The following is a 13,336-nucleotide window of genomic DNA, read 5'->3' as shown; positions in this document are numbered from 1 at the left end:
AGGACAGAGGAAAATGAAGTGAATCAGTATTATAATATCTATTGTGATATGTTTGTAACTTATTTACACATATAATATAAACAATTAGATATTTTTGTGATTGTTCTTCCTTATTTTTATCTTCTCTACTATAAAACATTGTGATCCCTTGAAGGAGACAATACTGATTTTCCTTATTTTTCTGAATTCTAGCATTTAAGGTGCTAATTCTTAGCTTGATTAGAATTGACTAATAGCCCTTGACTATTGATAACTTTTTAAAAATAATTGAGTTGAACATAATCATAATCCTGAATGAGTTTAATTAAAATTGTCATTCAGAAGACATTTTAAAGGGGAACCAAATGAGCTCAAGTTTTTAGGAAGTGAGTATTTGGGGGCCAGTGGTACAGTCTGTGGCAGATGAAATTTAATTATCTTGTAAAAAATAAATTCATATTAGCATTTAAGTAAGATGGTAGGTTGCACTGTATGGCATTTTAAATTAAATGGTAATGAGTGCAATCTCAGAGATATGAAGATTGTTGAGGCTAGAAAAATGGTGACTTTTTAAATTTTAATCATGAAATCAGGCAGAGTATAGAAGTTTTTGTTTAGGAGATGATATCTGTTTGTAAAATATGTAAAGATTTGGAAGCTACCCACATCTTACTTTACTTACTCTTCAGCAATATTTGCTTTTTGGATATGACTTTTTTTTTTTGGATATGATTTTTAAATTTTTCATTAGAATAGAATGAATAATTAGAATAATTTTACTTTAATGTCTCGTTGTCGCTCAGTTATGTCTGACATTTTGCGGTCCCATAGACTGCAGCACACCAGGCTTTCCTGTCCTTCACCGTCTCACAGAGTTTGCTCAAACTCATGTCTGTTGAGTTGGTGATATCATCCAACCATCTCATTCTCTGTCATCCCCTTCTCTTCCTGCCTTCAATCTTTCCCAGCATCAGGGTCTTTTCCAACGAGTCAGCTCTTCACATCAGGTGGCCAAAGTATTGGAGCGTCAGCTTCAGCATCAGTCCTTCCTATGAATATTCAGGGCTGATTTCCTTTAGGATTGATTGACGGGTTTGATCCCCTTGCTGTCCAAGGGACTCTCAAGAGTCTTCTCCGGCACCAGAGTTCAAAGGCATCAGTTCTTTGGGCTCAGCCTTTTTTATTGTCTAGCTCTCACTTCCGTACATGACTACTGGAGAAACCATAGCCTTGACTGTTTGACCTTTATGGGCAAAGTAATGTCTCTGCTTTTTAATACCCTGTCTATTTAGAAGACTTTGGTTTTGAATAATTAAATTTCATTTGTTTCTACATTTGAAGTGCGGCTCAGATAGAGCTTTTAGCTTTTTCTGGGAACTTAGATTTTGTGATTCAAGGCTTTTAACCCAAAGATCTCTAGAGGGAAAAAATATTGACTAACTGTTTGTTTAAAATTTATTCTACTCATTAAAACATTGAAAGTTTGCAAGAGGTAGAATGAATTCAAGACTGTGATTTCTTTAGCTGTGAAATGATAGCTGAATAATGTGAATGTTGTTGTTCAGTCACTAAGTTGTGTCCGACTCTGCGACCCCATGAACTGCAGCATGCCTGGTATCCCTGTCCTTCACTATCTCCTGGAATTTGCTCACATTCATGTCCATTGAATCGGTGATGCTGTCTAACCATCTCATCCTCTGCTGCCCTCTTCTCCTCTTGCCCTCAATCTTTCCCAGCATCAGGGTCTTTTCCAGTGAGTTGACTGTTCATATCAGGTGGCCAAAGTATTGGAGCATCAGCATCAATCCTTCCAATGAGTATTCAGGATTGATTTCCTTTAGGATTGACTGGTTTGATTTCCTTGCAGTCCAAGGGACTCTCAAGAGTGTGTGTGTGTGTGTGTGAGTTGCTCAGTCACGTCTGACTCTGTGACCCCATAGATGGTAGCCAACCAGGCTCTTCTGTTCGTGGAATTCTTCCAGGCAAGAATACTGGAGTCTGTAGCCATTCTCTTCTCCAGGGGATCTTCCTGACTCAGGGATCAAACTCAGGTCTCCTGCATTGCAGGCAGATTTTTTTCCCATCTGAGCCATCAAAGAAGCTTGAATAATATGAATAAACACCGATAAACCACTTCTTTTACTGTTTAATTTTTGCATAAAATGAGTCAGGACATCTGACAGACAAAATATGGAGAAAATTGCTGCATAGTCAGGTGCCTCAGTCTTATATGAGATACTTTGAACAAATTATAACCAAATAGACCTGAGTTTTCTGAAAATTGAGGATTCATGGGCAAAATTAATGTTTTTTTCCTCTACTTTAAAGTTCTAAGGAAAAACTAGCTATTTCAGAAAACATATGAGAATGCTGTTTAGACAGTAATAATAGAAGGAACAAGTGTGTATGCACCTTCTTCAGTTTAGTCTTTCAGTCGTGTCCGACTCTTTGTGACCCCATGGACTGCAGCACGCCAGGCTTCCCTGTCCATCACCAACTCCCAGAGCTTGCTCAGACTCAGGTCCATTGAGTCTGTGATGCCATCCAGCCATCTCATCCTGTGTCGTCCCCTTCACCCACGGCCTTCAGTTTCCCAGCATCAGGGTCTTTTCCAGTGAGTCAGTTCTTTGCACCAGGTGGCCAAAGTATTGGAGTTTCAGCTTCAGCATCAGTCCTTCCAATGAACAGTCAGGACGGATTTCCTTTAGGATTTGATCTCCTTCCAGTCCAAGGGACTCTCAAGAGTCTTCTCTAACACACAGCTTGAAAGCATCAATTCTTTGGCACTCAGCTTTCTTTATAGTCCAACTGTCACATCTATACATGACTACTGGTGAAACCATAGCTTTGACTAGAGGGACCTTTGTTGGCAAAATAATGGCCCTGCTTTTTAATATGCTGTCTAGGTTTGTCATAGCTTTTCTTCCAAGGAGGAAGTGTTTTTTAATTTCATGGCTGCAGTCACCATCTGCAGTGATTTTTGGAGCCCCCCAAAATAAAGTCTGTTACCGTTGCATTTTTTCCCCATCTATTTGCCATGAAGTGATGGGATCGGATGCCATGATCTTAATTTTTTGAATGTTGAGTTTTAAGCCACCTTTTTCACTCCTCTTTCACTTTCTTCAAGAGGCTCTTTAGTTCTCCTTCGCTTCCTGCCATAAGGGTGGTGTCATCTGCATATCTGAGGTTATTGATATTTCTCCCGGCAATCTTGATTCCAGCTTGTGCTTCATCCAGCCCAGCATTTCACATGATGTACTCTTCATAGAAGTTGAATAAGCAGGATGATGATATACAGCCTTGACCTACTCCTTTCCCAATTTGGAACCAGGTGTTGTTCCATGCACCTTCTTACACATTACAAAATAACAGACATTCATTTATTCGAACTTGTTAAAGGAAAGTTTCAAACTTAAACACAAGCTTGCCTTTTTAAATTTCCAAGCTTTATTTAGGTTAGAATGTTTTCTGAATGAATCATGTATTTGTTTTCTGAGAATATGGTAGTAAACTTCCTCTTAGTATAAGAATTGTCACCATTATGCTATCAGTTATTTTAGTCCACTCAATACTTATAACTCTCTCAGGGCTTGTTGGTGTGCCTGTTTGATTGTGGTAAGTTACTCTGCCCTGGTGAGTTATCTCTTAACCTGGTTTAGAACATTAGTCCCTTATACATCTCTTTTTCTCTCTTGTGATTCCTCCATCCCCCAGTCAAGGAGATCTTTTCAAAATCAGATCAGGAAGTCTCCTTGATTCTCAAGATAAAATCTAAAGTTTCTCTCTCCCTTGTCAGTATCATCTTATTTTACTCTCTTCTTGATGCTTTCTAGATCATACTCACATTGGTTCTCTTTAAGTTGTTCAAAATCATCAAACTCTTTCCCAAACTAGAGGCCTTTTTACATGTCACTTGCTGTCACTAGGGTGTTCTCCCAAATCTCTGCCAGGTTAATTTCTAATTAACCTTCAGTTTAAACATAAATAATCACTTCCTTAGACAGGCCTTCTCTGCCAGTCTCTTCTTCCCATCCTTTACCAATTTAAATTTGTGTTTTTCTCATATTATCCTTGTTGTATGTAACTTTGATAAATACTTGTGTGTGTGATTGTTTAGTAATTTATCTCTACCTTTAGGTATAAATTTTGTGATAATAGAGACTTTATTTTTGTTCACTACTGTTTACCCCCAAAATTAGCATAGTTGAATAACTGTTGCTTCAAATTTATGATGCCATCAGTTACAAGGTACATCTTGATTTTGGAATTGTTAAAATGTTAAAATATGGCCAATGGTATTAGCAGAACATCAGTTATTTGAAATGAGAACATCAGATGTTCTCATTTCAAAGATGTAAAATGAAAAAAAAAGTATGTCATTGAATCAATGGAATATGGTGTATAATAAGCATCCTTACAGGAAAAGGATGAAAAAGCCAGTTTCCCATTACCTGAGATTATAAAGTCATTTCTTAATTTCTTTGTCTTTGGTAGTCTTCGTTTATTAAAAATGTCATCATAATTACTTTTTTTGGTTAGCTGGGCAGGTAGTGAATCAGATGAATAAGAAGCTGCAGACTGGCTTTACAGAAGCAGAAGTGTTACAGATATTCTGTGATACCTGTGAAGCTGTTGCAAGGTTGCATCAGTGTAAGACTCCGATAATTCATCGGGATCTCAAGGTATGAACTTTAGACTCCTTATGGATTACTACCATTTAAACTTTGGAGTTAAAATGTCCTTGGACTGTCTTCATCTGAAGCAGTTCTTGTTCCCAGCACTGAGATTGGTCTCTCCATTCTCTGCTACGTTTCCTGAGGCCGTGTAAAGACTGACTATAGAATTGAAACTCTGCTTTCCATGACCCTGACAGTTTCTCGCATGGTTGTAATGTGGATTTTGTGCTCCCTACTCTGCTTCTGTTGTACTGAACAGGCTTCTTTAAAAGGTTTCATAGGAACAAGAATATGAACGTCACTGACGCAGGTTGGATGTTTCTCCACACTGTCCTTCCAACACTCCTCTTGTTTCCTATAATTCATTTTAAGCATCTAGGAATTTTCCAGAGATATTGGAGCTCACTGTAAATGGATCTCTTTACTTATTTATAATTTACTACAGTTTTAGATAATTTCTTATAATTTGGTGGTGATTGTCACTTTAAGGTCACTTTGTCTTTCATATTCATGGAATCTGACCTTTTGTATATGGTACCCACCTGTTACACTGGAAAAAGTGCCCAAAGGGGATTTAACATTCCTGGAATTATATTGCTTGAGCTATCACTACATTCTTTAGAAACATAGGTGTCTTCTTTGATACTTGCAAACACATTACAAAAATTCCTTTTCCTGAAATGTTCTATGCCCAGATATCCCAAGGTAAACCTTTCCCCCACTTCAAGTTCACTCAGATTCACTTTCTCAGAGTCCTATGCTTGTACCACCTTATTTATAATTACAACACAACCTTTCATTTTCTACTTGTTCTACCGTTTATTATCATTTGTCAGTTTCTCAGATACTGTGTAATTTGCTTATGTATTAAGACTATTGTTTTATTTTCTGTCCTCTTCCATTGGAAGGTAAGCTCTCTGTGAGCAGGGATTTCTCTCTTTTGTTATGATGTATCCAAGCATTTAGTACAGTGCCTGGCACATAGCTGAGTCTCAGTAAATATTTACTGAATGAATGGATCCCAATTCTGACTTATTATTGGGCTTCCCAGGTGGCGCTAGTGGTAAAGAACCTGCCTGCCAATGCAGGAGACATAAGAGAGGCGGGTTTGATCCCTGGGTTGGGAAGATCCATGCAGAAGGGAATGGCAATCCACTCCAGTATTCTTGCCTGGAGAATCCCCATGGACAGAGGAGCCTGGCAGGCTACAGTCCGTAGGGTCGCAAAAAGTCAGACACGACTGAAGCGACTGAGTACTCAGCACATACAACTTTGAAAAGTGATAATAAAATGCTCTTAAGATACAAGATAATAGAAGATGTTACTCAGAATATAGGTTGTTAACCATGAAAGCATCTTTTAGGGAGATTTATGCTAAAGAATACAAGCTAAGGTAAGATTACAGTGTTTGACTCCACATCTCTGTCTCTTAATTTGGATAATCAGTGTAGCATCTTTCATTTCAGTTCTTCTGGATATGCAGCTTTTTTACATTTTCCCTAATAATTTGGTCAGATGTTTTTGTGCTATTTTAGCTCATTAACTTTTTTAATGTAAAGTTGATGTTTTCAGCCAAGTCTTCCTTGGTTTTAAAGTAAAGACATTGAATTGCATACTTTTATATAGACCATATTGAATAGAGTTAGTTCTTTTTACATGTGGAAATTTATTCAAACCTGCTTAAGTAGATTTTTTTAAGTAGATTTCTTGTATAAATCTTTATTTTGTACAAGTATGTTTAAAAGTAAACTAAAATATAGAAGAAAAATTATAAAGAAACTAATTTGAGTATTTTGGTAGAGTGGAGAGAAATTTAATTACTCATTCAAGGCTATATCATAAAAATAAAAATACTGTAAAAAAGTTAATAATAATAGTGTCATTTATTGAATGCTTACCTTATTTCAGTTATGTTCTAAGCTTTTTACATGTTTTAATACGTTCAGCTTTTACAGTTTTTACAACGATCTCATGTAACAGATGTCATTTTCACCAGTTTATAGGTAAGGAAACTGAACCACAGAGTGGTTAAGCAAATTGTCCAGGGTACATGCGATAATAAGTAGCACGGTTGGGCTGTGACCCACACTCGCCTGTGTTGGGCTGTGACCCACACTCGCCTGTGTTAGAAACTGTGCAAATAACTTTATTTAAGTTATTACAATTCTGATCTCTAAGTTAAGACACAAAGTTAGATCTGTGTTTTTCAGTGTAATGTTTTAGATAAAAATGGAATTAGGAGTTTAATCAGAGGTAGAATTGGAATAGTTTTTGTTTTTTCTGTAGAAAAACTGAAGTGTCAGAAAAGGAGGAAAATGGAGGTAGGGTATAGACTCACTGCTACTAGCTGTTCTCTTTTATAGAATCAGTTATAGAGAGGACTTATGGTTAGTTGAGGGCTTCCCAGGTGGCTCACTGGTAAAGAATCCACCTGCTAATGCAGGAGACACGGGTTCGATCCCTGAGTTGGAAAGATCCCCAGGAGAAGGAAATGGCAACCCACTCCAATAGTCTTGCCTGGGAAATCCCATGAACAGCGGAGCCTGGCAGGCTACAGTCCATAGGGTCACAAATAGTCGGATACAACTTGGTGACTCAACATGTTACAACAAAAAGGGTTACTTGGCTCTTGAAAAGCTCATCCTGGGATGGAAGAAGCTCCTCTGTTCTTAGTGAGAGAAGCAGTAGATAAAGTAACATGTAGTTTTGTTCTGAACCGTTTGTCCTTTCTCACAGTTTGAGGTACCTTCTCTCTATGTGTACTTGTGTTTGTGTGTGTGTAGGGTGTGTGTGTATAAAACAAGTCCTTTGGTGTTTATTGTGTAAAAACATTGTTGTAAAAAGACAATTTTCACTTTGAAAAGATTACTAATTATTGATTTTCTTTTCTGAAGGTAGAAAATATTTTGTTGAATGATGGTGGAAACTATGTACTTTGTGACTTTGGCAGTGCCACAAATAAATTTCTTAATCCTCAAAAAGATGGAGTTAATACAGTAGAAGAAGAAATTAAAAAGTAAGTGTTAATTTTGTTTTGTCTCATGCGAATTTTAGTTAACTTGAGTCTGTGACCAGCTCTGCTAGTTTAAACTTTAGGTATTCCATTAATAGATCTCTTTAAGATATTTCTGTGCGATATAATTGATTAGTTTATGTCTCATCTAGTTCAATAGGAAATACATCTTAACCATGGAAGAAAAATTTTCATCTACATTGTAAACAAATTCATCAAATTTAACAAATTTGTTAAATAAGCTGTAGTAATTAGTGGAATCATTAAAGGGAGTTTGAAGTTATTATTGAGTTCAATTAAACATCTTTGTGTTTATTGATACTGAGTGAAGATTTGTGCTTGTTAGGAAAAATATTTAAACTTTGACCTCGTATTTACTATTAAGTTGATATTATTGCATTGAAAACTATGTGGAAAACTTGTTACTTTATAATACTGTTTTGGAGAACTCTTTGGTAGAAATATAAATCATACCTGCCTTATGTTTTCTTTTTTTAAATTGGATTGTCCTTTATTATTGAATTGTAATCATTCTTTCTATATTTTGTATGCAAGTCCCTTACCAGATATTTGAGCACTTTCCCCCATTATTTTCTTTTTTTTAATTTATTTTTTTACTTTACAGTATTGTATTGGTTTTGCCACACATTGACATGAATCCGCTATGGGTGTACATCTGTTCCCCTTCCAGAACCTCCCTCCCGCCTTATGTTTTCTTAACCTTGTATTTTCCATGGTTGCTAGAGTATTGTAAGGACTTTTCCCTGGCTTTTCTGTTTTCTAGTTTTAGAAAATAGTACTGTTTGTAAATCTTTGATCATCTTAATGATGCAGAATGCAGAAAGATCTGTCAGAATAGGAATTTCTAAGTAGCTCCCTTTTTCTGAGTTACTTTTCTTCACTTCCTCACAGATTCTCAGTTGTTTAAGGCTACCTATGAGCTTTTGTTTGAACTGTGACATGTATTTTGAAATAGACTCAAATAGAGCTGATCTTACTCTGGTCCATTTGTATAAAACTATGGTTTTCTAGACTTGCGTATTTTCTACTCAGGAACAGCCTGTGATGGTTATGTTAGATTCCATAAAAACAAACTCTTTAGTAAACTTATAAACATCCTGAAGAACACCAGAACAATGAATTATTGAATTGGCTTCTTGTGGGTATATGTATATACATATAATTTTAATATTGGGTTGTGATATATAATGACTGTTACAGAATTCTGCTCAAGCATCTTTGGCTTGCTGGAAGTTTAATTTTTTGCTGTTAAGATCTGAAGTATAGCTAAAGTTTAGCAGAATTGTACACTAGTGATGAACATAATAAGCTCATGGGTTCTTGTACTTAGTGGCTCGCAGAAATTAATGGTCTAATTGTTTATTCAGTTAACAGGGCGTACAACATATTGGACGCTGTTGTTGATGCTACAGTATAGTAGTGAACAACAAAAAAAAAGGCCTGTCCTCATGTAGTTTATATTCTGGTTTTTTAGATCACTCCTCTGTAGTAGTATCATTCAGAATGTATCACAGTTAGGGTGATTTGAAAAAAATAAGATGGTAGAATATTGAGCTTTAAGATACTTCATGTAAAATAAAGCATAAAAATACTTAAAGTGAATCTTAAATTATGCCATAATATAGGAATTCCTTTGATATTCTAATAATTTCTCCCATGAAATTGCGCAATACTTTATTCTGTTCATAGTGGATTTGGAGTTTTTATAATTGTAAATATTTATTCACCGTATCTTTTAATTCCAAACTACTTAGGCTAACAGTTTTGGAAGTGTACTTAATGTAATTAATAATAATTAATTATGACAACTAGATTACTTTTAAAAGAATAATTATAAAAACAAACCTCGAGGAGACTTACTACCATGTGTAAGGAATTATGTTATGATTCATAAAAACAAACTGCTTGATAAACATATAAATTAATTTTTTGAGAGGGTAAAAGTTTTTCTTTTGAATTAGTAGACTAAAATCTTTTGATAAGGATATTTTTATAGTCAAATTGTATTATTTCATTTAAGAAATTAAAGGAAAACCATGTTTCTAGTACAGTCTTTATTTAATTTTTTTCTATTAAAAATTGTGTTTATTATTAAAGATGCAATTGCGCTTGTTGAATAAAAACGTGTATAATGCTTTGTATTGTTTAATCCTTGATGGACTTTTAATGAGCTTTTAAAATAGTATTATTTCTCTATTATGTTATTGAACCTAAAAGTTTTTGTAGTATTTTATGTAGAAACAATGTAGTATGTCTTTTTTTTTATATCTCCACTCCATTTTACTTATTTACTGCCAGGTATACAACTCTGTCATACAGAGCCCCTGAAATGATCAACCTTTATGGAGGGAAGCCTATCACCACCAAGGCTGATATCTGGGTAAGGCCAAGAAAGGCTGACATTTTCACTAACCAAATTAACAAAATCTGAGTTCAGTTGATTATCTTCCCCCTGTCCTCCACAAGGTTATTTCCTAATAAGTAGAAGAGAGTGGTGGACAGTAAAGCTTACTAATAGCAGAAGAAAAATATTAGCACGTATCTTCTTGATCCGGAGATGGAAAACTTAAGTATAAAAAAGCAAGTAAACAGTTTCCACATAATGTAACTTTTTACCACAGTATTTTTTAGAATTTAGATTATATATGATTGTTAAAATTTTTTTGATTTGAGTGCAGTTTTGGAAAAGCTGGCCTTAACTCTTAACTGGTTATGCTTATAATTTTCTCAAGTATTTTAGGATCTTTTTAGTGGAAACTAACATGAGTAAAATTTTTAAAAAATTATAAACATACTGTTGACTAACCTCTGTATATTGAGGTTCTTTAGCATCTATATATAGATTGAATTATTGAGGTATAACATGTTTCTGTGGCTTCCCTGGTGGCTCAGATGGTAAAGAATCTGCCTGCAGTGCAGAAGACCCAGGTTTGATCCCTGGGTCAGGAAGATCCCCTGGAGAAGGAAATGGCAATCCACTCCAGTATTCTTGCCTGGAGAATCCTATGGACGGAGAAGCCTGGGGGCTACAGTCCAGGGGCCCTCAAAAAATTGGACATGAATGAGTAACTAACACACACAACATGTTTCTATAGAGTTGAACTTTATGTTAGAGTGTCAATACCTCTTTTGAGGTTATTTCATAAGTAAAATGTGTTTTGTCTGTATTTAATAAACTAGCAGGAAACAATTTTGAATGTGAATTCATTTAAATTTAACAAGCATTCAGCCATATCTGCCACCAGTGGCCGTATTAGGAATTGAGGAAAAAAGATTCAGAAGTATTTCTAGAGTTTACAAGAAAAGTCATTTGATTTCATTTTGAAGCATAATATTTAGAAAGCAGTCGAGCATAATGGGTGAAACCAAATGAGTATCTTCTTGATGCTCCTCTCCTGACCAGAATTCTTTTATAGAGATTGGGGAATATTCTTTCAAGGTAATAAAAGAGTATCTACAATATTTTTCCCTCTGTCTACATATTATACACTTTTTTATCAGTGGTTCTTAAATCTTGTGGTAGTTGAATTTTTAACCGTATATGTAATTTAATAAAACCACAAGTAGGTTTGATTTAGTTAATTTGCTCCTGCTTACAGATCCCCAGCTTGTTATGATTTAAATTCAGTCGGCTCTTCTCAGCATTGACATTTGATTCATTAAATGGCTTATAGTAAATGGCTTGTAGTATAATGTAGAGAACAAATTCAATTGAATCTTAATTTATAAAATGAAGGTATTAATTAGAGGAGGTGATTGTGGAAGTCTTTTCCTGGCCTAATTTTGTGACTAGTGTTGAAACCCACGTTACCTAAAAGAGTATTTCAACAGCGGAGGAAACAACAGACTCATACCTTGACTACTGTTTTGAAATCATCAAGGGTTGATTTAAAAAAAGTCTTTTAAGAACATGTTTGTTACCCACTGTCTTAATAAAAAGGAGGGAGTCTTTCTTTGTTGTTTGTTTTTCCCCAGGCTTAGAATTTGTGCCAGGATGGCTAAATTGTCAGTGATAGGTGGCTCAGTGGTAAAGAGTATGTCTGTTAATGCAGGAGACATGAATTTGATCCCTGGGTCAGGGAAGCTCCCCTGAAGAAGGAAATGGCAACCCACTCCAGTATTCTTGCCTGGGAAATCCCATGGACAGAGGAGCCTAGAGGACTGCAATCCATGGGGTCACAAAAGAGTCAGACATAATTTAGCAACTAAACAGCAACAAATTTAAAATTTATTCCATTTACTGGTTAGTCCTGGTGGGCTGCCGTCTATGGGGTCGCACAGAGTCGGACACGACTGAAGCGACTTAGCAGCAGCAGCAGCATATGGAGTAGCATTTCTATAATGGGTAACTGGATATAGCTGTGGGATGACAAATAGATACTTAAAGATAAAAGAGAAGCCAGAAAAATTATCAGAAAACAGAATGTATATTTATATGCTTGATAGAGATAGAGTTTTAATTTCCATGATACCATTTTTATGCTTGTCATAGCTCAGAAGAAATGCCTACAACATTTTAGGTGTGAATTTGAGATTATCCAGAAAAAAAAGTCAGTTCATATCAGTTAAGAACTATATTTTGATCTTGTTTCAGAACAGTATTTAGAGAGTTATGATATTGAGGTTAAAGCATTCCTTTAGCGTATGTATTTTGGATAAATTTATTTTTTAACTTGAAATTTCTATTGTAGGTTATTTTTATGCTGAGAACTAGGATGCTGATTTTATTGACCAATAAGAAATTCAGTGAGAGATGCTTCATGGTACCTTTTAATGGGGAAAATGGAAGATGGTGATACTCAACCCTCAAAATGAGGTCATTCATTCCCTCCTGTTTCCTGAACAGTTCTCATTGTATCAAATGGAAAAAGAGGGAAATGCCTTTGATGTGAAAAAAACTAGGACACGTCCTTGTGTTCACACTCTGTGAAGCAGAGTATTTTAGATTAATGTTTTTGAAGTACACTGGCATTGCTATCTAAAATTGTTACCTGGAAACTCCCACAACATATACTCTAACAAAAGACACATTACTGAAGGTTTGATTGACAAGATAAAACTGGCTAAAAGGCAGATCTCCTTTGCCTCACTGTCATCTGGGCAGAAGAAAGGTGTAATTTAATGCAGATATTACACCATTAATAGTCATTTTTTTAGTGCTGTTAAGCAAGCCTTATGCTCAATTTGCTGTATAGAAGCTGAAAATATCTTCCTTAGAGAAAAATGCATCATACATTTTTTAAAGCCACATTGGACTTGTTACTTCCATTTAGAATCTTTGTAGTTTTGTTAGTCACATAGTAAATAATCTAGTAATGTTTTTGAACTAATATATTGAAATTTATAGAGTCTTTAAACTTTTTTCATTAAAGGACTGTTGTAATATTGAAAATAATGTTTTGTAAATTAATACTGTTGAACTCAGAAAGGTATTTCTGTATTTTGTGATCTTCGTAGCAGTTTATAGAACTAGTGTATTTGTTAATTGGCTTGCCAGGTTGCTGTGTGAAGAAAAAGCCAACAAAGGAAAGCTGATGTGCTAATGTTTAGATAGGCCAGGTTTCAATTATAGCTGATGTAATTGTGTAGTAACTACTGGATAAGTTTATGTAATCAATTTAGAATTAGAATTGTCCCTTACACTCGT

The 13,336-nt window shown here is 35.3% G+C and overlaps 1 protein-coding gene across 4 annotated transcripts in view; it reads left to right on the top strand.

Moving 5' to 3' along the window:
• The window catches only part of BMP2K (BMP2 inducible kinase), a 116,322-nt gene that overhangs the window by 51,702 nt on the left and 51,284 nt on the right, over positions 1–13,336 (top strand). For all 4 annotated transcript variants that reach the window (XM_081583973.1, XM_081583962.1, XM_081583995.1 and 1 more), the window contains exons 4-6: positions 4,519–4,661; positions 7,550–7,671; positions 9,988–10,069. In XM_081583973.1, coding sequence (XP_081440099.1) covers positions 4,519–4,661; positions 7,550–7,671; positions 9,988–10,069 — 347 coding nt within the window. The remainder of the gene's footprint in view (positions 1–4,518; positions 4,662–7,549; positions 7,672–9,987; positions 10,070–13,336) is intronic.

The sequence above is a fragment of the Giraffa tippelskirchi genome, chromosome 1 (genome assembly GCF_054371585.1).
Source record: "Giraffa tippelskirchi isolate mGirTip1 chromosome 1, T2T-mGirTip1v1.2.pri, whole genome shotgun sequence".
Classification (NCBI taxonomy): Eukaryota; Metazoa; Chordata; class Mammalia; order Artiodactyla; family Giraffidae; genus Giraffa; species Giraffa tippelskirchi.
Note: the sequence above shows the minus strand (reverse complement) of the source record. Positions and strands in the feature narration are given on the sequence as shown.